Source organism: Cheilinus undulatus, linkage group 16 (genome assembly GCF_018320785.1).
Source record: "Cheilinus undulatus linkage group 16, ASM1832078v1, whole genome shotgun sequence".
NCBI lineage: Eukaryota > Metazoa > Chordata > Actinopteri > Labriformes > Labridae > Cheilinus > Cheilinus undulatus.
The window spans coordinates 20,064,572-20,085,858 of record NC_054880.1 but is presented as its reverse complement, the minus strand read 5'-3'; the positions used below and the strand labels follow the sequence as shown (position 1 = coordinate 20,085,858).

The following is a 21,287-nucleotide window of genomic DNA, read 5'->3' as shown; positions in this document are numbered from 1 at the left end:
ATTTTTCTCATTAATCTACACTCAGTACTCCATAATGACAAAAGGAAAACAGAATTTTAGAAATTTCCACACATTTATTGAAAAGAAAAAACTGAAATATCACATTGACATAAGTATTCAGACCCTTTAATCAGTACTTTGTTGGTGCACCCTTGGCAGCAATTACAGCCTCATATCTTTTTGAATAAGACACAAGGTTTGCACACCTGAATTGGGGAATTTTCTGCCATTTTTCTTTGCAAATACTCCCAAGCTCACTGAGGCTGGATGGGGCAGGCGCTGGACTGCTATTATTGGGTCTCTCCTGAGATTTTTTAATAGGATTCAGGCCAGGACTGGCTAGGCCACTCAAGGACATTCTCAGAGTTGTACCTAAGCCAGTCGTATTGTCTTGGCTGTGTGTTTAGGGTCATTGTCATATTGGAGGATGAGCCTTCTACCTAATCTGAGGTCCTGGGTGCTGCAGAACAGGTTTTTATTGAGGATATCTCAGAACTTTGCCCCATTTAGCTTTCCCTCAACCCTGACCAGTCTCCAACCCCACAGCATGATGCTGCCACCACCATACTTCAATGCTGTGATGGCATTGGCCTGGTGATGCCTGGTTTTGTCCAGGCATAACATTTAGAATTGAGGCCCAACAGTTCGATCAGATGAGAGAATCTTGTTTCTCACAGTCTGAAAGTCCTTCAGGTGCTTCTTTGCAAACTCCGAACAGGCTTTCATGCGTTTTGCACTGAGGAGAGAGCCCCATCTAGCCACCCTCCCATAAAGCCCTGATCAGGGGTGGGCTGCAGTGATGTTTGTCCTTCTGGAACTTTGTGCCATCTCCACACAGGATCTCTGGAGCTCAGTCAAGAGTGACCATCAGGTTTGTGGTCACCTCTCTTACTAAGGCCATTCTCCCCCCAGTTGCTCAGTTCATGCACATGAAAACAATATAAATGTGAGTTAAACATACATAAATAACCACTCAATGCCATAATTGTTGCATTGAAAAAGTATCTTATCTTGGCTTTGTTTTTGTGTTTAGCTCATGAAATGAAGGTTTACTGTTTGCATGAAAAGCTATAAAACATTAACCTGACATGCCAGATGGGTTTGTAAGAAACATGGAAACGGGTGAATCCATCTGCTTTGCAAGGTTAATAAAATATGTTATAAGAATAAACTCTGCTGCAAGCTATATGTTTGTTTTTTGTTTGCATTCTAAGTGATTATAATGGCCTAATTAAGCTCATCCTATTTTAATAATTTGGTCCCCAGAAAGGGGAGAATAAAACAAATGTAGCACCCACAGTAATTAAAGTTGCCCATCCCTGATCCGGGAGAAAAGTCCTTTGAAAGTTTCTTTATTGAAAGGAGGAATCATGAATTCAAATGTGCAACATACTCAGTATTTCACTTGAACAAAAGAACAGATAATGGAAAAACTAACCAACATTTATTTAGGACAAAAGACATGAAAAACTAAACAGCCTGTGCAAAGAGATCAAAACTTTCTGATCACACAAAAGCTTCTTAAGAGCTCTTCAATAAAAGTAATCCAGATCAGCTTCTAATGAATGCTACTTGATTCTGACTGCAGCATGGACAGCCCTGACCTCAGAATTATTATTTTTTGTTTTATTTTAAGAACATTTTAATCTTGGACAGCGTTGTGACATATCACCACAGCTGTATCAGGTGAGTGCTTGTTGCTGTTGTTTACATTTACTTTCCTACTAAAAATATGTTTTTGATGATATTGATTATTTATTACAGAAACTATGTGAAATCTACAGGACAGATTTCATGAAACCTAGTGGAGGGGAGTATCCTGAGCCTCTGAAAAGCCATCAAAGTTTTCTCTAAATTTCATGCCAGCATATACAAAGTGGGTCTGAACAGCATATACAGACATATTTAGTGGTTTCACTTGCTGACTGCAGCCAATTACAGTTAAACTAATGACCTTGGCTGTCTCTGCTCTCATCAAGTTTATTCACCATGTTTAATGCAACACATGATCTACCAGTAATCACGTTTAAAAGAAGCAAATTGTTCCCATTTTTAAGCTTTTGGAGTCAAGTTTTTTAAAGCAGCTGCTGGATTTTTCTGATTAAACTTTCTCTACCTCAAAGGCTTCTTCAGACAACTTCTGCTTTACACCATGAAGGACCATTTCACTTTGTTCCCACCGTGAACATTAGCATCTTTGTCCATTCAAGTTTCTTACTATGTGATAAGCCCAAGAAATTGCTGTTTACATTCAGAGAAAAACAAATAAAAGTGTTGACATGTAAGCTGAGCAAAGTGCATTTGTCTAAACTTATGTCTCAGAAAGTCAGAGCTTCACTCCAAACGTTGATGTTTGCTTCCTTGTGTGTTCACTCCTCTGTTATTCTCCCTCACTGTTTCCTCCTCTTGTATTTGATGACAGGGTTGTGAGGCGTGTGAATCATTGTGGTGTAGTTGATTGTTGGGAAATATCCGTCCACCAGGTCAAACTCATACATGCGCAGTAAAGTGGACCAGATGGTTTTGATCTGGACGTAGGCAAAGTTCTCCCCAATACAACGATGGCGGCCTTTAAACCAGACAACAAAAATTTGTTTTATCTGTTTGCTTGTTTGGTTTAGACATGTGTATTCAATTATTCCCTGCATACTGAGCTGTGGAGGTAGAGCTCATATCAAAAAGTTTCTGCACATTAAAATGGTGGATTTTTTCATCAAGTAGATAAAAACAGAGCAGCCAAAATGGCTGTTTAATATTGACAGATACACTAACTGATGTTTAAAAAGCACTAGATAGATAACACTGCATCACATATAAAGGTGCAACATTAACATGTTTATAATTCAGGTCAAGTATATTACAGCTTAATATCGAATAGTTTTTCTCAAAAGGCAGCATGTTAAATAAATGAAAAATGAAAAAGAAAGAGAAAAAGTACTCTTACCAGCTCCAAACGGCACATAGGCAAACTTTTCCCCTGCAGCCGGGTTGTCGTTGAGGTAGCGATCAGGGTTGAACTCCATCCTGTCCACCCACGTGTCCTGCAGACGGTGGTTGACAGTTGGGGAGACACAGACTTGGTGGCCCACAGGGATGGTGTATCCTGCTGCAATCTGGGGGAGCACAAAGAAGCAAGATCAATAGATTAAAATCAGTTAATAAAAGTAAATAATTAATTTAAAGAATTAGCAAACAGACATGATATAAGAAACTTTTAGAAATCAATCAGGACAAATGTAGCTGTAGGATGGTGGTTAGGAGACCTAACCTGAGGAGAGCGAGCCATCCTCATCATGGTCATGATGGGTGGGCGAAGTCGAAGAGTTTCCTTTAAACAACGCTCCAACAAGTTCAGATCTTTCAGCTGAGGACACAAGAACAGGGATGCACATACGTGATGCACTAATGTGATGGTTAACACGCTGAAGACTGTCAGCATTGCTATGGAAACACTCTGGCATGCAATGTATATTATTCTTGTATTTTGTCATTCAGCACGTATTTATTGTAACGTAACTACAGGTATGTGGGATTCTAGGACATTTTCAGCAGTATCTTTCTCATCACCATCTTCATCATTTTATGCATAATCCTCAGCATTTTCAGCACTTTGTTTTGAATTTTTAGCACTTTCTCACGCCTTTCAACTCAATCTTATGCACCAAGCTTCAATGGGTCAGCACAGTCAATCATTTTAATGGCTTTCAAACTAATAATTTTGTATTTTTCTTTTCATCAGTGTTTCAGAGCATTCCAACTTTCCACATATGCACTGTTTTGATTTGATGGAGGACAAAAAGCTGTTACAAGTGACCCGCCTGGTTAAGTAGCCGTGCCTCACCTGGTCAAAGTCTACTGGAGGCAGTTCGTCTCCACATACAGCTCTCTGCTCAGCATAGCAGCGCTCCTGCAGAGCTTTGTCTCTGGCCATGAAGAAACCCATCCAGGCACTGGTGGTGGAGGACGTGTGCTGACCCGCCAGGAGGAGACCGATCAGCATTCCTGCAATCTCGTCATCGTTGAGCGGACGACCGTTTCTGAAAGGGAAAAGAAGGCAACTTTAGAAATGAAGTTGACATGTTGGTGATCACATTTGAAATGTTCAAGTTTGTCTCCAGACTGAGTGGCTGTATTTTGGGATGGTTAATTGTGAAAATAAATGCTGAGAAATCAATTTCCAAACCCTTAAGATGTCATGATGTGAGGAATATCAACTCTACAACTTTTCTCATATAAAGAGATAACCGTAGTGATCATACAAGGCAATAATGTGATTCTGCAGCATGAGTTTTTAGCTAAAACAACTCTTGTTTGGTGTACTGATAACTTGTAGTGATATTTAATCATGCTTACTTGTATGTGGCATCAACGAGGGTCTGCAGGATGTCATCCACCTTCTCTCCAGATTGTCTGCGCTTCTGTATCACCTTGAAGAAGATGTTCTTGATTTCTCTGTGCGCTCTGTCCCTCTTCCTAGAACAAAAATCCCATTTGTTTAATATTTTTGTTCATACAAGAGAAGTTTATTTTGCATGGAGTTTATTTTGCTTTCAAGTCAAATAAAATCTGTTTCAGCAGCACCATGTGGCAGATTTCAGTGTTGACAGCCCTACCTGAAGCTGGGCAGTGGCAGCCAGCCTGGCAGCAGCCAGGCAGCGTGACTGAATCCTCCGTCCAGGTCTGCATACAGCTGGGCCACTCTCTCATTCAACATGCTGCGGATCTCTTTGCCATGAAGACAGCTGCTGGCTGTCAGGATGATGAGCTCAGACAGAGCCTCAAACAGATCTGAAACATGGAAAACAAGAATGCTTTAAAATCACACATACTCGCAAATAAACATTTCTTCCACATTTTGTAAATCTTCAGTTTTATTGAAGTGATGGATGAAGAATCTTACTTCTCTCCCCACTGTCTCCCCATCTCTGAAAATACTCTATGGTTTCTGCCTCAATGATTTTTACATGTTCCCTAAAACGAGCGATGTTCAGTCCAGTCTTCAACATCTTCTTTTGTTCCAGAAAGATCTGCCACAAGAAACCAGACAAGTTTTATCACTTTGATTCATTTTCATGCAATCATTTACCTGATATAAATTGTCTCTTGACTACTCTTGTTGTAAACCTGATGCCACTGTTAATTAAGGTAAACTCACAGGATTAGGGACATCGTAGGCGACCCCTTTACCAAAAACTGGGGTGGTGAGTCTGGAGTAAACGTCCTCAGCATTCAAGTCCTCGTTCTTGCTGTTGAACATGAGCGTGGCGGCGTCGCTGCCCAGCAGGTAGGTGAACGTGCTCCCAACCATGGTGAAACTGAACACAGGGCCGTACTGCAGAGGAGTGAAACATGGCATTAAAAATTAAATTGAAGAATAGGGAGACAATTAATCCAATTGCTCTGTTTCGCTTCCAGATAATTTTTGCTTGTAAAACCTCTAAAGCTAACTTTTTAAGAGCCTGATATATTTCATCTACAAAAATGGTAGTCACAGTTCCCAAATATACTGTACACATATTGGTTTATAAGTGTGAACCAAGTTTTGCAAAGAGGTGGAAAGGTGAACTCATCTTAGTATGAATGTGCAAAATATGTGCAAGATTTATCTTAAGAAAAAGAACAATTCTGTGAGTATTTGCAAGGTTGAAAACAGTAAAATAATGCAACTAAAATTACACATATCTAAGTTTATTCTCATTGCTTCAGATATCATTTGTTCTAGCTTCTGTAAATTTACACCTTGGAAAAAAAATAAATGCATTTTTGGTCTGGCTTCAACTCAATATGAAGGATTTTACACAGTTAAGACAAGGAAAACAAGCCATAAAATAATTTATGTAGTTGACAGTCTTTTGGGAGGGCATACACAGTAGGCTACTTTAATCATCAATAACTGCAGTAAAATATGAGTAAATCATATTACACTTACTTTTTCGTATGCATTTTCAAGAAATTCAATAGGACTTTTCCCAAAGGCAATGGCATGGCCTAGAAATGGGATACTGGAGGGAATGTATGGTGGGTATTTCTGCACAAAGTAAACAAATGAGAGGATTATTTCCATGTACTATGTATTTTAACAGTAGTGTCTCTTAGCTGACTTACCAGGTCCTCATCAGTGGACTGTTTCAGCAGCAGCTTAGAGATATATCCAATGGTTAGAGTAATGACGGAGGCTGCCAGAACAACCGAGGTCAAGTTGTCGCTCACTTTCCCAACGGTTTCCTCCAGCAGTTTACTGCTTATTTCGTAAAAACGCACAGACATCTTGACTTTTCCCCGAGAACAATTCAAATCCTGAAGAAGTCCAGTCGAGTAAATTTCCACTCATCTAGAGACACATCAGCTGCAGTACATCTTATGTTCACGCTACAGGACGGTACCGAATATTTCTCTTACATCTTTACCTGTCAATACTCGTCCTGCCCCCGCCTGACCAACGGAGGCTTCCTATTGGCCATTAACCGCGTGTCTATCAACAAACGGCCACTCTGATTGGTGGGATGCTCCTGAACCGATGTCTGACTATATGATGTCACTCCAGCAGGACGAGAGGTCTGTGCCATCGATTGTTGAGATGTTTGATGGACTTTATTATCAGAATTGTTTTACCACATTCAAAAGTTTTTGTCTTCCTTAAAACACTTTACTGCAAAGAGCCGATATTTTCACATAAACTCAATGTAACGGAAAGACGGAAACGTCGACTTTGCTACTCATTAGGAAACTCCATTTACAAGTTGCTGCAAAAACTTATGAATAGCTTATCAGTTATTTTCACAGCGGCAAATTGGATACGCAAAATAAGAAAACTTGCCATTCATTCGATAAAACAGCTTCAGTTTAGTTTGCAAGTGAAATATGCAAGGATTGGAAAATGACTCTTTGAAATGTATAAATTCAATATGCTGAAGGACTACCTGAAATTCCTAGCTTCGTCTTTTTGTAAAGTCAGTTTTAACACCCCAATGTTACAAACAGCATACAAATGTATTCCCATATTGTTTTGGTTTATTATTAATACTGACAGTAGAATGTAATATACAGCAGGAGCCATGATTGTCTTTGTTCTCTTCCTGGACAATAAATCATCAAAAACAGACCTTTAGTATGAAATATGGACTTCCCTTGCCTGTGTATTACGGGGCCATTTGATTATGTTTTAGTTCATTTTAGTTTGTTTTCGTGCAAATAGCCATTACAATATTTAATCAAATTGAATTGTCAAAAAATAAATATCTTAAAAGATTCTCTTTAAATGGTAGATTATTTGGTTTGAAGCACTTAATGAAACTCTGACTACAACCTCATGTATGCATCAGTTTATTAAAACAAAACATTAAATAAACAATATTTACATCCACTCAAAATATGACTTCAAATACACAATGTTAAACTGTGAAAGGTTTCAGTAAGACTAATATAAAATTGAGGTGTTTGGTGTGAGGCCATCTTTTCCTCTTCATCCAGAGTTATTGCAGTCAAATGAGAATCAGTGAGAAGAATCTGCACTTGAATCTTTGGCAGGTGTGGGTTTCACTGAACAGTTTTTCAGCCGTAGGCATATTTGTCCATTACACCTTTATCGCTTGGAGTCATCTGTCCGCTTAGCTTCATCAAAAGCTTAACAATAAGGCCAGCCTATGAGGAAATAAAGAATAAAAGAGGATATGTTTGACTACTGATACTTTATAATTCTCACTATGAGCAATCCACCTTACAGTGGAACAAATACAGTCATTGCTTGTTCTATTCTAGACGTAACTTATAAAAAGATAATAAATTATTGGAACAACAGCCTACAAGATCTTTTGGAAACATCTTGGAGCAGGTACCTGCTTTGTGTGCACAATGAAGTTCATTTTATTGTCACCACTGTGTATCTGGAAGTACTGGTCAGCATGTCCAAGCTGCCACATAAACGTGCTGTACTCTAAACTGATGAGAAGAGCCTGAAATAGAGAACAGGTGTTAAAAGATTATCAAAATTCAAAATCTTTATTTAAGGGCAATTCATCTTCTAACCAACCTAACTGAAACAAACACAGAATCATGAGCCATAACTCCAAATCAACAAATATAAACATCTTAAAAGATAGGCTGATAACATTTCAAATGTGTACTGAACCTACTAATTTAAAAATGGAAATAATTCAAGATGAAACCAAAACTTCTGAAAAAATCTGATATTTTATGCATTAATTATTTCTTTTTTCTTATACATGGCCAGACTTCGACCTATAATAACATAATATTGGGAGGGTTTTGGAATAAAAATTACATATGAAAATTTTTGAAGAGTTTTAATACTGCCCTCTTAGTTTTCACAGCTCAACTGTTAACATACTCAAAGACTACGTGATTTTTTTTAGAGCTTACAAAAGCACAAAACTTTCCAAAAAAACTGCAGAGCCACTAGTACAGCGAGTCATAAATCAGATAAAACCATTGACAATCTCCTACAACATTCTTAAAACATTACAATGTAAAATTATGATGGTAAGTAATAATTTTCAGTCTGTAGGAAACTACCCTAATTATATTTAATCACTATAAGCTCAGCAGATTGAATTTGGAGTTCATGTGAAATTTAAGGGGGAATTAAAGATTGTGATACCTTGGTCTCCATATTCATAAGATGCAGCCCTTTTGTATTGACCCCGACATAGACACGGATGACTTTATGGTTGCTGGCACTGGCCTTAGTGTAGACCTGACCGGTGAAGAAGGCTGCTCCATACGTGGGGATGTCCCAGCAGTTCTGCAGGAAGAGTCGCTGCAGGTGGTGCATTTCCTTGCTCACACCCTCGCTGGTGCTCAGAGCCTGTCAGAGAGAAAGAGAAGACTCCATCAATCCAGGCACCAGCAGGATTTCATCTTAAGAGTTTCTACATAAAACCTTAGAGCTTACTTTGTATTCATGCAGGATCCTGTTGGTCCAGTGGTATGCCTTGCTTTTCACCTTGGATATCGGCACGATTGATTTAAGGTTTTCCTCACTATTAAAAAAGGGGAAATTTAGCTCTTTACTTCAGATTTTTCAGCACAACAAAAGAATTGCCTCAGACAGTAATGAATACTCATGTGTTTATGTTTTTATAAACAGAAACAGCGTTATACTTGAGGAATCCCTGTTTGTGCTTTTTGCTCTCATAGTTGCCGTAGATAATCTGTAGCAGGAGGCTGGCCAGTGTGATCAGTTTGCTGTCTGGAGCAGGAAAGAATCCTTTAAGGAGGCAGTGACGGGCCTCATCAAACAGGATTAAGATGGCCAGGGGATCCTCCGCCTGGAAAACAGAGCAGCACCTGACAAGTCAATCAACCATCATGTGTTTACAGTTTCAACTGTCTCTTACCTTTTTTTTTTTACTTCTAGGCTAAAAACAAAGAGTTTTATTTACGGAAAAGTAGGTTAACCTTTTTCTCAACTTCAAGGGGCAGTCTAACATCCCTGCGGAGGAAGAGCTGAGGTGATTCCCTCTGAGGATCCAACACGGTCAGGTCCGTAACGATCTCTGTCCAGATACGCAAGTGCTGCAGGGGCTTGTGGTACGGCTTCAGCTGCAGGTCTGAAAAGAGCATTAATGCTTTACTGGTTTGAAAAATATGTTTGTTAAAATGTCTCCTCTCTAAAGTTAAAGAAGTATAATCGCAGGATAATTTTGAGAGCCATCACAGTGTGTCATCATTGAACTCACGGAGGTTCTCAGAGCAGATCCAGATGGTAAAGTACTGCTGGGTCTCCTGTGAAAGACGCATGCCTTCCATGATCTGCTGCACAGTGGTGTTGTTGCCGTGCTTCAACTCTACAGAGCGATAGGAGCCATCCATGCGGTAGATACGCACCTTCTCATACTACATAACACACAAATCCAAGATGGACAAAAACAGGGCAAGAGTTTAGCTGCTTTAGTGTTAAATAGAATTTTTCAAATCCACAGGAACCTGGGATATTTTAGAAGAAACAGCACCATCTAGTGACAAACAGCATTAACTGCCTCCTAAAATGTGCAAAGAAAAAATATCACACTTCATTATGCACTCCTTTTAATAATTTTCCACATGGACTTTAATTAATACATGTGACAATTTTACAGTTCTACACCACAAGCTGCAATCATCTAAAAGTGATGGCATGCATAAATGCTTTAAGGCTCTAATACTGGTGTTAAACCTGTGTAACCAAGTCAATAAGAGGTATAATTCATCAAACCACTACATGGTTGAATGTTCTTCTTACTGTGCTGCAGAGCAGATGATGACTCTGTGCTCCTGTACCATTAACACATTTAAATGAGACATTATGCTGCAATTTAGTAAAAAATTGCCTCATTTTAATGCAAATAAAACTCATTTTAAATTTTTATTACGCAATATGAATGAATGGATTAACTAGCAAATGAAACAGAAACTAAACTAACATAAAACAGAACTTAATAAAAACACAGTGCAACAAGGAATCGCTGTACTGTAGGGAAAGATGAAAAAGATAGACACCAGCATAGGGTCAACACACAACACAACAGCAGGTTGTCACATTGTCACTTTCAACAGGGATTAATTAAGTAATGCTAGGCCTTAACTTTTTCAAAAAGTTACCAGTAATGTCTAATACATAACTCTTTGTTAGTAACTATCCTACAACTGCTTATACGTGACTTACAGGTTTGGTGTTTGCTTGCTGTAGAAGCTTCACCGTCTCCTCCCATTCATTCTGTTTGTTCTCCTCACACACCTGCAGAGGGGATCTTTTCTGCTGGTCTTCTATGTGCTGCAAGAGAAATCTTCCTTAATTAACAGTCATTGCTTGCCACTGTATTAGTACTACTTGATGTGCCATACTGTGTTTTAACTGGTACAATGCCTGATCTAAATATGACACAAAAGAGGTTCCTAACTAAGTGAAGTTAACAACATCACTTCTGAATTTGTGAGTGTTGAATAACAGCTATGGGTTGCACCAACTGTGCGCAAGTTCAAACGTAGCCTAGTTTGAACTGAGTTCTTACTCACGATGGAGTTTACGCTCCCCTAACATTTAGGGTGTTGCACCAGCTGTAATAGTTTCAACGTAGGCTTAAGTTATAACTTAACTAGTTTCAAGGTAGGGTTTAGTGTGGATTTTACACCATAACTTGGTGCAACAGGCTGCAGGTTGTAATAAACAGCACGTTCTATTTGGCCAATGTATTAATATTACCAGTATTTTGTTTTTCTTTGCTTGTCTTCCAATAAAATCCTAGCAAATGCAATAAGAAAAACAGTTTTGGGAAAACAGTTTTTATGTTTGTACTGTTTTGTCTATAACTCTACAACAGATCTAACTTTGAAAACTAGCAAAACAGTTCAAAAACAGTGCATGTATCTACATTAGTGAGAGCAATATCATGTTAAAACACTAATAGTACAGAGAAATTAATTAATTAAAGCTTCAGGAAAAGGGTAACATCATCGTGTTTCGTACCCTGTCAATCTCAGAGTGCTGCAGCAGAAGCTGCACTATCTCTGCATGTCCACCTCTGGCTGCAAAGTGCAGCGGGGAGCTGAGCTGTCCATTCAGCAGGTTTGGGTTACAGTTTCCTTTCTCCAGCAACAGTTTGGTGGCCTCAACTTTACCATGCCTGGATGAAACCAATAAAAACGTCACTATAACTCACTATAAATAAAACAAACCAAAGTATGAGAAGAAATTAAAAACCCTGGATTCCTACGATGTTCCTGGACTCACCAGCAGGCATAGTGAATAGGAGCCCAGTGGTCACTGTCCAGCTGTTTGACCGAGAAGCCGCTGTCCAGAAGCTTAGACAGCAGCTCCACATCTCCTTCACAGGCACTGCGATGGAGGGGGAAGTCGTCAACCCACTGGCTCTCCCTGCAGAAATCATTGTTAACAAAATATCTACCAGAAAGAGGAGAAATGAGAAACCAAAATAAGACAATGTGGCTGATGTGAGAGTCACTTCTCACTTGTCTTCTGTCACACAGTTGGGTCCATGTTGCCACTTCTCTCTCTTTGGGATCTGGATCTTGGAGTAGTCAGGCGCTCCAAGCCCAAAGTATGGGTTGATGATTACTTTGTCCACCTGCAGCAAAAAGATTGAACGGACAGATGTTAAACCAAGATAAGACAGCTAATCTGTCATAATCAAAGTCAGATTTTTTTCAGAGCTGACTCACTCGGTTGGTGTACTGCAGATCAGAGCCATAAAGCGGATTGAGGATACACATATCTGCCTTTTCAAGCGACATCATCTTGCTTTTGATCTCCAGAGCCGTGTAGCCCATGTGCAAACCCTCGTCACTCAGTTTGCCCTCGCTGCCGTAGGCTGGGTTACTTACATTTGTCTTAACACGCTCTACAGGTGCTGGTCTGAACAGAGCAGGGATGGCGTGTGGAACTGTGTGCTGCTCCGCTAACCATCTGTGGAAAGCAAAAGGGACAGAGTTAGAGCTTGGTATCATGTAAAAGCCCTATTCATACCACGTTTTCAGATCTATTCTCACTTGTCTAAGGCCAGGAGCATCTTGGAGGTGATGGAGCAGAAGTGAGCACTGGTTTCACTACACACCCGCATGATGTCCTGAAAACAGTAGAAGCTCGGGCTGCCGGGGGTGTAGACAGGCTTACTGTTGTCTGTTCAAAATTATTTATTAACATATATTATAGAATGTTTACATAGCTTTCTTTTGTAATGTACAGGACAAGGCTAGACCACATGGAAAAAATAATGTGATATTTCAAATTCTTAATATGAACTCCACTTGAATAACTTCTTTAGGTTTGTTTATTTAACAAAAACCTTCAAGAGGAGCCATTTATGATCATTTTCTCTTTACTTTTGGGTCAGTCTGTGACAACTATGGAGTAGCTTTGCACAGTTTACAGTTTTTAAAAAAATGCTTATTTATCCAAGACTGGCATCCACAAAAAACTTAGCCTCTGGGAGCTTTTTGCATGCCAAAGAAAAACTAAAAATGACCATAATCAACCCAATGGTAGCCAATAAAACAACATGGATCTAAGGCTACTTTTAAGTTAGAAGGATTCTTATTTTACTCACCTTTAACACTGACTGGCACGACAAAAAGTGACACCTCTTTCCCTTCATTGTCTCCATCAAGGGGGAATTTCTTCATATGCACCACACGCTTTCCTACAACAAACCGGAGTGAGTTTCAATCAGAGGCTGACCCAAAAACGTGTCTAGTTAGTAAGCACCAGTAATGCATAACACTGACCTATGAAACCTTGGTTATTGGATATAGGTCTGATTTTTTCATCAACATAATCCAATATGGATTTGGATTTATCTCCTCCTGTTTGGATCTTTGTGGCCAGAAGGACTTTCTTTCTTTTCTTTTCCTTTCCCTCCAGAGGCACTTCAATCAGCAAGATCTTTACACAAAGAGGAAACATGAGTTTAGTGGAAATCCTGAAACAGACATTTAAACCAACATCCCTTCTTGTTTTTGAGGCCAGCAGGTTGTCATTAGTCAAAAACCGTGTATTACCTCATAGGCTTTGGCTCTGTACTCCTTCGAGCTCAGGCTGACTTGGCTCTTTGGGCGTATGACAGCTACAAACACATCCTCCAGGCTGTCCTCGTTGCCCATGCTGCCAACTGTCTCTCAATCCTAACAAAACATGCTACACAAGGGCCAAATGCTGTGGAGAGGCATCCCTGAAACAGATCACCACAGAAGTAGAAATCATATCACAGTAGCTATTGTGAGAAGATGAGAAATGACATCAAGCTTAATTAAACAAGATAGGGGCTTAAAAAATAATCACAGCCAGGAGTGATGTGATAGGTATTTTGACAGTATCGTCTAAAGTATTGAATAATATATGAGCCAGCTACAATATATAGTATGTAAAACAAAACATTAAATTATTGGTTTGGTCATAATTCAAGCAAAAATATGGAAAAAAACAGCTGATTAGCAGACATCAGCATAGGCTTTAAAATATTTTTCTTTGACATTTAAAATCCAAAACAGTTGATTAATACAGAAAATATTGATTACCATAATGTTATTAAGTAATGATAGGCCTTATCTAAACTTGGACTGAGTATTGGCCTTACAGGTAATTTTTTTTTTTTAATAATTGTACAGTATTAATTAACTTGACAGCATCAAACGAAAGTATACACTGTATGTTTATAATACACTACAAGTACAACTTACAAGTAGAACTAGGGCTGGGCAATTAATCGCAAATTAGATTAAATCGCAATATGGCCTGCTGCAATTTTAAAATCGCAGAAGGTGCAATATTTCTTTAACCTGTAATTTTTGTCTAAATACAAGTTTAGAAATCTTTATTTTGCAACAGAGATGTTATGCATAACATATCATGTAATCATTCTAGTGCCATATTTTTAGAATAGTGTCCAAAAAAATCTAATTTTCTTCATGTTTGTATTTTTTTCTTATTAAATAGGAGAATTATATTAAAAATGTCATTCCCTTTAATACAACAGTTAACATGAAATTTGCAAAATGAGTGAAAAAAATCATCATATTTCGATATCTAAAAAGAAATTGTTTTGCCTAGTTTGACTGAATATTGTGTTGTTATATAGTAAAGAATGAATTATTGCTTGTTTTGTTGTAAAATGCATGGAATGAGGAACTTAAGAATTAATCGAATATTAAATCGCAATCACAATATTGGGTAACAAAATGGCATTTAGATTATTTTCCCAAATCGTTCAGCCCTAAGTAGAACTCACCAGAGACACACTGACTGTCAAAATCAGGGCTGTTGCTGAGGTTTAAAATTATATTTTAGCCAGCACAAATGCACGTGTTTTTCATTACTTATTTTGATGAAAGACTCCCCAAATGCCAACATTTTCTCTTTTGTTTGTCTACAAAAACAGATCAGAGTTTGTCCAACAGGGGTTAGTTGTTCTTGATGCCAGCATTAAACTGACACAACAAGAATGATAAAAATCCCCTCCTGACATCTGTTCATGCCACAATCTCTACTGATGTGCTTATGTCTGTCAATGGGTTACATATACTGCAAACAACAAATAGTGATGCATGATAAGAAAGATAAGAAAACAAACGGCAGCACTGCCGTGCTGACAAATATATATATATATATATATATATATATATATATATATATATATATATATATATATGTGTGTGTGTGTGTGTGTGTATGTGTTATCGGGGCTCATCATCATGATATCGGACTTATCGGAATGACATAATAATTTCCTGTTATTGGCCCGATAGTTATCGTACTCCCCTAACGACAATGCATCATGGCATCCCTTTAAAACAAACTATTACAAATTGTAGTCTGATGCTCCATCGATTCTGTCCTATGAAAATTTAAAGCTACTAAAGAACTTTCAGTTTGTGTTCAATTTGGTGCCCCCTGTGGACAAAGCACTACTCCTTACCTCTATTAGATCTAGTCCTGTATGTAAAAGTAAGCTTGGATTTTTAATAGAAAAAATCTTACTCTTTTACAAGGTAAATGCATTTTATCTTGCACTAAAAGTGTAAGAAAGAGAACTGTTTTGGCAGTGTGTTATTTGTCACTTCTGACCTCACCTTACCGGACAGTCTGAATTGTTTTATAAACACATTTATTGTTGCGTTTGCATTTGTGGTCAGAATGAAGCCTTGTATAAATTTCAGTTTCCTAACCACGAAGACCCCACATTAGCTTAAAGAAGACAGACTTATTGCAATTTTATGTAATTAATATTGTATAATGTATTCGCTGGGGTTTCGACTTAGCTAGTGGCCGTGCTATCTGATGACTCTCAGCCGGATGCGACTGTGGTTGCCGTGGTTACAGCAGATGCTGAAGGCATAGCGTGTCCTTTCTTTGCGTGGTTTTTAAGGTATATTTATACTTGACGGGTCCGTCTCAAATAGAAAAAGTAAACAAAAAGGCATTCGCAAGGAAACTTTACGTTTATAACAGCTGTTGTGACTACGACACGCACTGACGTTTTGGGACGAAAGTCTCCAGTTAAAACGGTCACCCGTTCAACCCGAACACCGGTATCCACACAAGGCAAATCGTAAACGTTTACAACAAAAACATAAAGCTCAAAGTTTTCTACAACGTCCATATATTAAATAATCGTCTTTGTTTGGGCCATAACATAACATGGGGAAAACGCCCTGCTCGCATCTTCACAATGTCTGCGGTAAATTTAGATTAACTTGAGTTCAGATAGGGGTTCCGCCCCGGAAACCAAACTCTCGGATGTCTTTTAACAGTTGAAACATCGCTAATATGTCATGCACTGTATATCAGACTGTGTCCTGTGCTGTCGTGTAAAACTAGTTCCTACAAATAACCTCGCTCTCAACAAATATGTTCAACTTTATAGGACTTAATGATCAATAGCTGTAGCCGGGATGCTAAAACTTCTCTCCACCCCCGCTTTTCCGCTCGCTGAGCAGCTGAAACTTACCGAAAGCGACGTGACTTTCCCTCCAACAGACCTGACACTGCATATCTCTGCTTTAATAGAGTCTCATTCTGTCAAGTGGACCAGCCAACGGACGGCAGAACCGCGCAGTGTAAACTTCCAAGGCAGATATTTGGGTTAAAGTTGTAGGCCTGCCTGTAACTTGGGGCAGGTCTGCAGAGACAAACAGAGGAATCATGTTACGTTTCATTTCAGCAGCTCAGGCTGGGAAACAGAGGACTCTGGCGGTGAGGGGGACTCAGTGCGGGGCTAACTTCATATTTTCATAGTTTGTGGAAGACTTACACCCACTGGGTGGACATTTTGGCGAGCCTTTATTTCACAGTCTGGGCCTGACTCGAGGTTGTTTATTTGAAGACTAACACAGCCTTAAGCATGGTCAGAGATGTATGCACCAATTAGACAGAAGCACTTTGAGGGCCTTCAGTGTGCAAGCTTTACTGGGTTTTTTGGGCTCATTTTACTACAGAAGTGTATTCATTGTGCTTGATGCCTCGTGGAGATGTGCAGTAATCCGTTGATCATAGAGGCGTTACCTGAGATTATTTTTGCCTCTTAGTGTTGTCACTCATACATTTAAAGGATTTTTGTTATTGTTGTACTCCAGGACCTGCATTCCAGGTTTCCAGGAGCCCCAGACATGATGCCATAGTTGTATAAATTTGTTGTGGGAAAACAGCCAGGAGCCAGCTGGTATCTTACTTGAAGTGAAATAATCAATGTTAAAGGCAGGTTTTCCTTGTGTTGACTTCTACAGGACCAACCAGAAGTACTGAGATGAATTTTGTGCAGGCAATCTGCCTTGTTCATGGAGGCTGTGATCCTGGGGCGTGGATCCTGTCAAAGAGACTGCGCAACCCACCTGGTGGAAATACCAGAGTTCCACAACAGAGGTGTAACTAAAGACCGTGCAGCTGTATCCTGTATCTCTTGTGACAAGAGCAGGCCTCACTGTACGGTAAGGGAGCCCTTACACATTTCTCCATTTTACAGAGTGGGATGGAATTTAATTTTATAGTAATATTATAGTTAGCTCTGTTAGAGAATGTGCCCCTACTGTGTATCAGTGATCAAAGGCTGCTGTACCATCAATGATGAACTCCCATAATGTGCAGGCACATATGAAATGTACTGTTCTAGCATGGTTGTTACAAACACAAAACATGAGCAACAAACAGATTGTACATTTTAATTCAGGGGATTGTATAAAACTTCAGCCCATATATGCATGCACCGTAACACAATATAGCTGCATCAGATAGTGGTCTCCAAACAAACAAAAAATCACAACAACATGTTCATACAAAAACTAAAACACTGCTATTTTTTTACATCACAAGCAGCTTAGTTGCACAGAAGAAAACATGGCTTTGGTTTTATATATTATAACATGATTTATATTTTGGTCCACAGCTGAGAGTCCATAGTGTTCCCACTAAACTCAGAGGAGATCCTCTCTCTGCTGCTCCAGGTTCAGGATGACCTCGGTTTGCACTCACTCAGCACCTCCTGCATCTTCTCCTGGATTTCTACCACCCTTTTGGCCCACTTCTCCCGCACCTCGTCTTCGTCGTCCTCTGTAACAGCCGTGTAGGCCATGAGGGCGATGAGGCCTATGTGGAACAGGTGGGTGATGTGAGAACAGCGGCGCTCCATGATCTCCAGGTCACCCTCGCAGTTGTCGAAGTACACCTTCAGCAGGGTTCTTCCAAACAGCAGGTTGGTGCCCATCACTCCCCGGTAGTACACATCCAAGCTCAGATCACTCTTGTCTCTCTCATAAATCTTCTCATAACCATCAAAGTAGCGCTGGGTGTTGTCTGGATCTTTCTTAACCTGAGCCACCATGCTGTTAAAGGCAGCGTACTGGTGCTTGATGAACTCCTCGTACTTTCCGTAGGTCTCATTCACCTCGTCAATACGGATCTTTCTCAGGCATTGTTGATTCTTTTGGGAGATGGATTCTAGTTTGGAGTTGATCTCCTGGAAGTCCTTTTCTAAAGCATGGCTCTCCTCGTCCACCAGTCCTTTGCGGGCCACACCAACCAGGGAGGAGACGATGCCAAAGATGGGGTCGATGGAGGAGGCAAAGGAGGACACTTTCTCTACACAGCCCAGCACTTTAGCTGCAGTTTTCTTGATCTTTTCTGTGTCAGCCATCACTGCTGCTGTTCTTCAGCCAAGGTAAGGTTCACACAGAGTCAGGAGGCTGTGTAGAAAAAAGAAACATATGGTTTGAAGATAAGGCATTCCCATCTGCTCAGAGGCTAAGAAACATTGCCTCTTCTTGAAGCTCTTGGCTGACTCTCAGGTTGCTAGTTTGGCCCACATGTCACCAGCTGTTGTGTGCCGCCATACTGGAGATGGAGTCATGTTACACTCTAATATTTGTAACAACAGGTCAGGATGAGGGCTCATGTGTGCACACAGAGTCAAACATGTGAGCTGAAAACAATCAGTTATTTTATTATCTGTTAAAAGTGCAAATATTTAAAAAATGTAGAGATGCACTGATTGTGAAAAGTGGGGCCAATTCAGATACCAAATTTACTGTAACCATTAAGCCAATATCCATTGTCAGTGTTTCTTTTGGTGTAACACTGACATGATTTTCTCTCATGTTTGACCATAAAACAGGTCAGTGTTTGTCCAACAGGTGACTCAGGCTAATAAGATATCTCTTATTTTATTCCACAGTAAGGTGACCCAAATAACAGCTTTAATTTGATATGACAAAACAGATAAAAATTGGCTTCTGATATCTGTTCATGTTACTGTATTTACCAATGATTGATGTTTATCATAGGGATGATATCATCCAATATTAATTTTTCAAATGCCTTAAACTACTGTAAGATGAGGCAAGTATCAGCACTTTTCCTAAGCAGCCTTTTTTCACATGGCAAAGATTTTCAATTTTTGAAACTTTTCTAAATAAAAAAGCAAAGGCCAGAGCTATTTGTTTCTACAATAAAACTATCTACATACACAGGGCAAATCCAGCAAAGAAATTAAAGGTACTGCATTATCCACAGGGAGGTGTTAAATCAAAACAAGCCGTTTCTTACAGGAGCTTTAAAAATGAAGAAATTCTTCTACCTATCATCCATACTGCATATCCCACATAGGGTTGGGGGTGGGGGCTGGAGTCAGTCCCAGCTGTCTTTTGGCAAGAAGTGGGGTTCACCCTGGACTGAGACAAACAAGCACTCACACTCCTGTCTATGGGCAATTTAGAGTCACCAGTTAACAGAAAGAGCTCTGAAAGAGAGGAAGGCCCGAACTGACAGAGATTCAAATAAGAAACTTTCTTGCTGTAAGGTGACAGAGCTAACCATTACACCACTGTGCTGCCTTCTATAAAGACATATTGTATCTAAGTTTATAGAGGACTATAGAGACTGAAAAATATTCTACCTGAGATGTTGGAACCTCTTATTTTTTGCAATTTTAAGGTGAAAACGACTCAATCAGCCATTAAAATTGTTCAATTGTTCAGAATCACTGTTGCATAGTTACAAAAGAAACAAATATAGTAGTCTGGGAAGTGACTTCTTTAGCAAACCATTCACATAAAAGCACCTAAATGTGCAACTGTAGATAAAATATCACAAACATAGTGGTGTTTTTAAAAGCACAGTGTCTAATCCAGCTCATTTTTGTCATAGTTTTGACATTGATCATCCTCCTCAATGTTGTCCTGCTGGAAAAATAACTCCGGGACAACAGTGGGTGTGACTTTGTAGTAACACAGGAAAGACTGGAAACAAACACACACTGTGTGCTTCATATGTCATCCTAATAGCTCAGATAACTTTCAGGGGCTATTTGCTACCTTTAGTAGCTACTCATGATAGCTTTTTAGTCTGTTTCTGTCATTTCCTGATTCTCAGCAGCACACACAGGAATCACCCATCTCTCATGTTCATCTAGTCAGTCCTAGCTGACTCAGCTTTCACGCAGTCTCTTCTCAACCTTCAGTTTGGAGATTTAAACACACTTAACAAGAAATGTTTACTCACCAGAGATAAGATGTTTGTGTTCCTCTGTCTACTGCAGCCGTCAGACTTTCCTCTCCACCATTTTCCTCCCTACTTAAACAAGAGCAGCCCCCTCCTGCCTGAGAGGGGAGTGAACACAAGGAAGTGACTCATGCATACTCCGCTCTGATTGGCTGAGGGGAGTTCTTCTAGTTTCACTGTGGCCTCCTGCTCCAACCACAGGCTGCAGAACAGGCTGTAAATACACAGTATTCCCTCCATTGTGATGTTGAATTGCAGGCCATCACGCTTGCCTAACCAGAACAGGTGACCAGATACCACAAAGATGAAAGGCAAAGATAGTGTCAAGAAGTATTACTGATACCGTTGTTAAAACCAACATAAGAATTTAAATGGAACTGTAGAGACTTGGCAGAGAAGCAGAAATCAGTCACTAAATGATGTAATGAATCAGTTTTCCATTATTCAAAATTACATTATTCAAATTCAGGTAACATCCCATTTAAAGACATTCAGACCAAAAGAGGTCTTATTTGCTTTTCATATAAGTAGAAATATCCACCAGGGCAGCATGCAAAATTTTCCTGTGTCTTTAAGTAACATGAACTAACTAATTGAATGATATTTCAGTATGTTTGTAGGTGAGTTATATGAAGGTACATAGCAGTAGTAGTGGCATTAGCCTCCAGTGATTGCTCCTTTAATAAGGTCTCACTGGTTGTACTAGCCAGGAAGCTAGGCTATACAGTCTAACAGATGGGTACAGTTTCTCCCGGGAATGGAGCAAGGTTTTGGTAAAAATAGGCCACAA

At 39.5% G+C, this 21,287-nt stretch overlaps 3 protein-coding genes across 3 annotated transcripts; all 3 read right to left on the bottom strand.

The window, feature by feature from the left end:
- Positions 1-78: 78 nt before the first annotated feature.
- Positions 79-6,401, bottom strand: LOC121523306 (lanosterol 14-alpha demethylase). Its single transcript, XM_041808125.1, has 10 exons — positions 6,106-6,401; positions 5,930-6,028; positions 5,156-5,332; positions 4,901-5,027; positions 4,614-4,788; positions 4,354-4,473; positions 3,842-4,037; positions 3,269-3,364; positions 2,945-3,113; positions 79-2,569 (listed from the first exon to the last, which is right to left on the bottom strand). Exons 1-10 carry the CDS (start codon positions 6,265-6,267, stop codon positions 2,391-2,393), a joined length of 1,500 nt encoding a protein of 499 aa, XP_041664059.1. The 5' UTR covers positions 6,268-6,401; the 3' UTR covers positions 79-2,390.
- A 906-nt stretch (positions 6,402-7,307) lies between these two features.
- On the bottom strand, positions 7,308-16,653 carry krit1 (KRIT1 ankyrin repeat containing). Its single transcript, XM_041807935.1, has 17 exons — positions 16,458-16,653; positions 13,513-13,682; positions 13,240-13,396; positions 13,062-13,154; positions 12,505-12,634; positions 12,178-12,421; positions 11,968-12,083; positions 11,729-11,872; positions 11,465-11,621; positions 10,664-10,771; positions 9,699-9,855; positions 9,418-9,569; positions 9,121-9,287; positions 8,912-8,999; positions 8,618-8,824; positions 7,836-7,952; positions 7,308-7,641 (listed from the first exon to the last, which is right to left on the bottom strand). The coding sequence occupies exons 2-17, from the start codon at positions 13,612-13,614 to the stop codon at positions 7,552-7,554; spliced, it is 2,229 nt and encodes a 742-aa protein (XP_041663869.1). The 5' UTR covers positions 13,615-13,682; positions 16,458-16,653; the 3' UTR covers positions 7,308-7,551.
- Positions 16,654-17,650: 997 nt separating this feature from the next.
- Positions 17,651-20,595, bottom strand: rpz2 (rapunzel 2). The gene is made up of 2 exons (XM_041809389.1): positions 20,498-20,595; positions 17,651-18,684 (listed from the first exon to the last, which is right to left on the bottom strand). Exon 2 carries the CDS (start codon positions 18,633-18,635, stop codon positions 17,949-17,951), a length of 687 nt encoding a protein of 228 aa, XP_041665323.1. The 5' UTR covers positions 18,636-18,684; positions 20,498-20,595; the 3' UTR covers positions 17,651-17,948.
- Between the last annotated feature and the right edge of the window lie 692 nt (positions 20,596-21,287).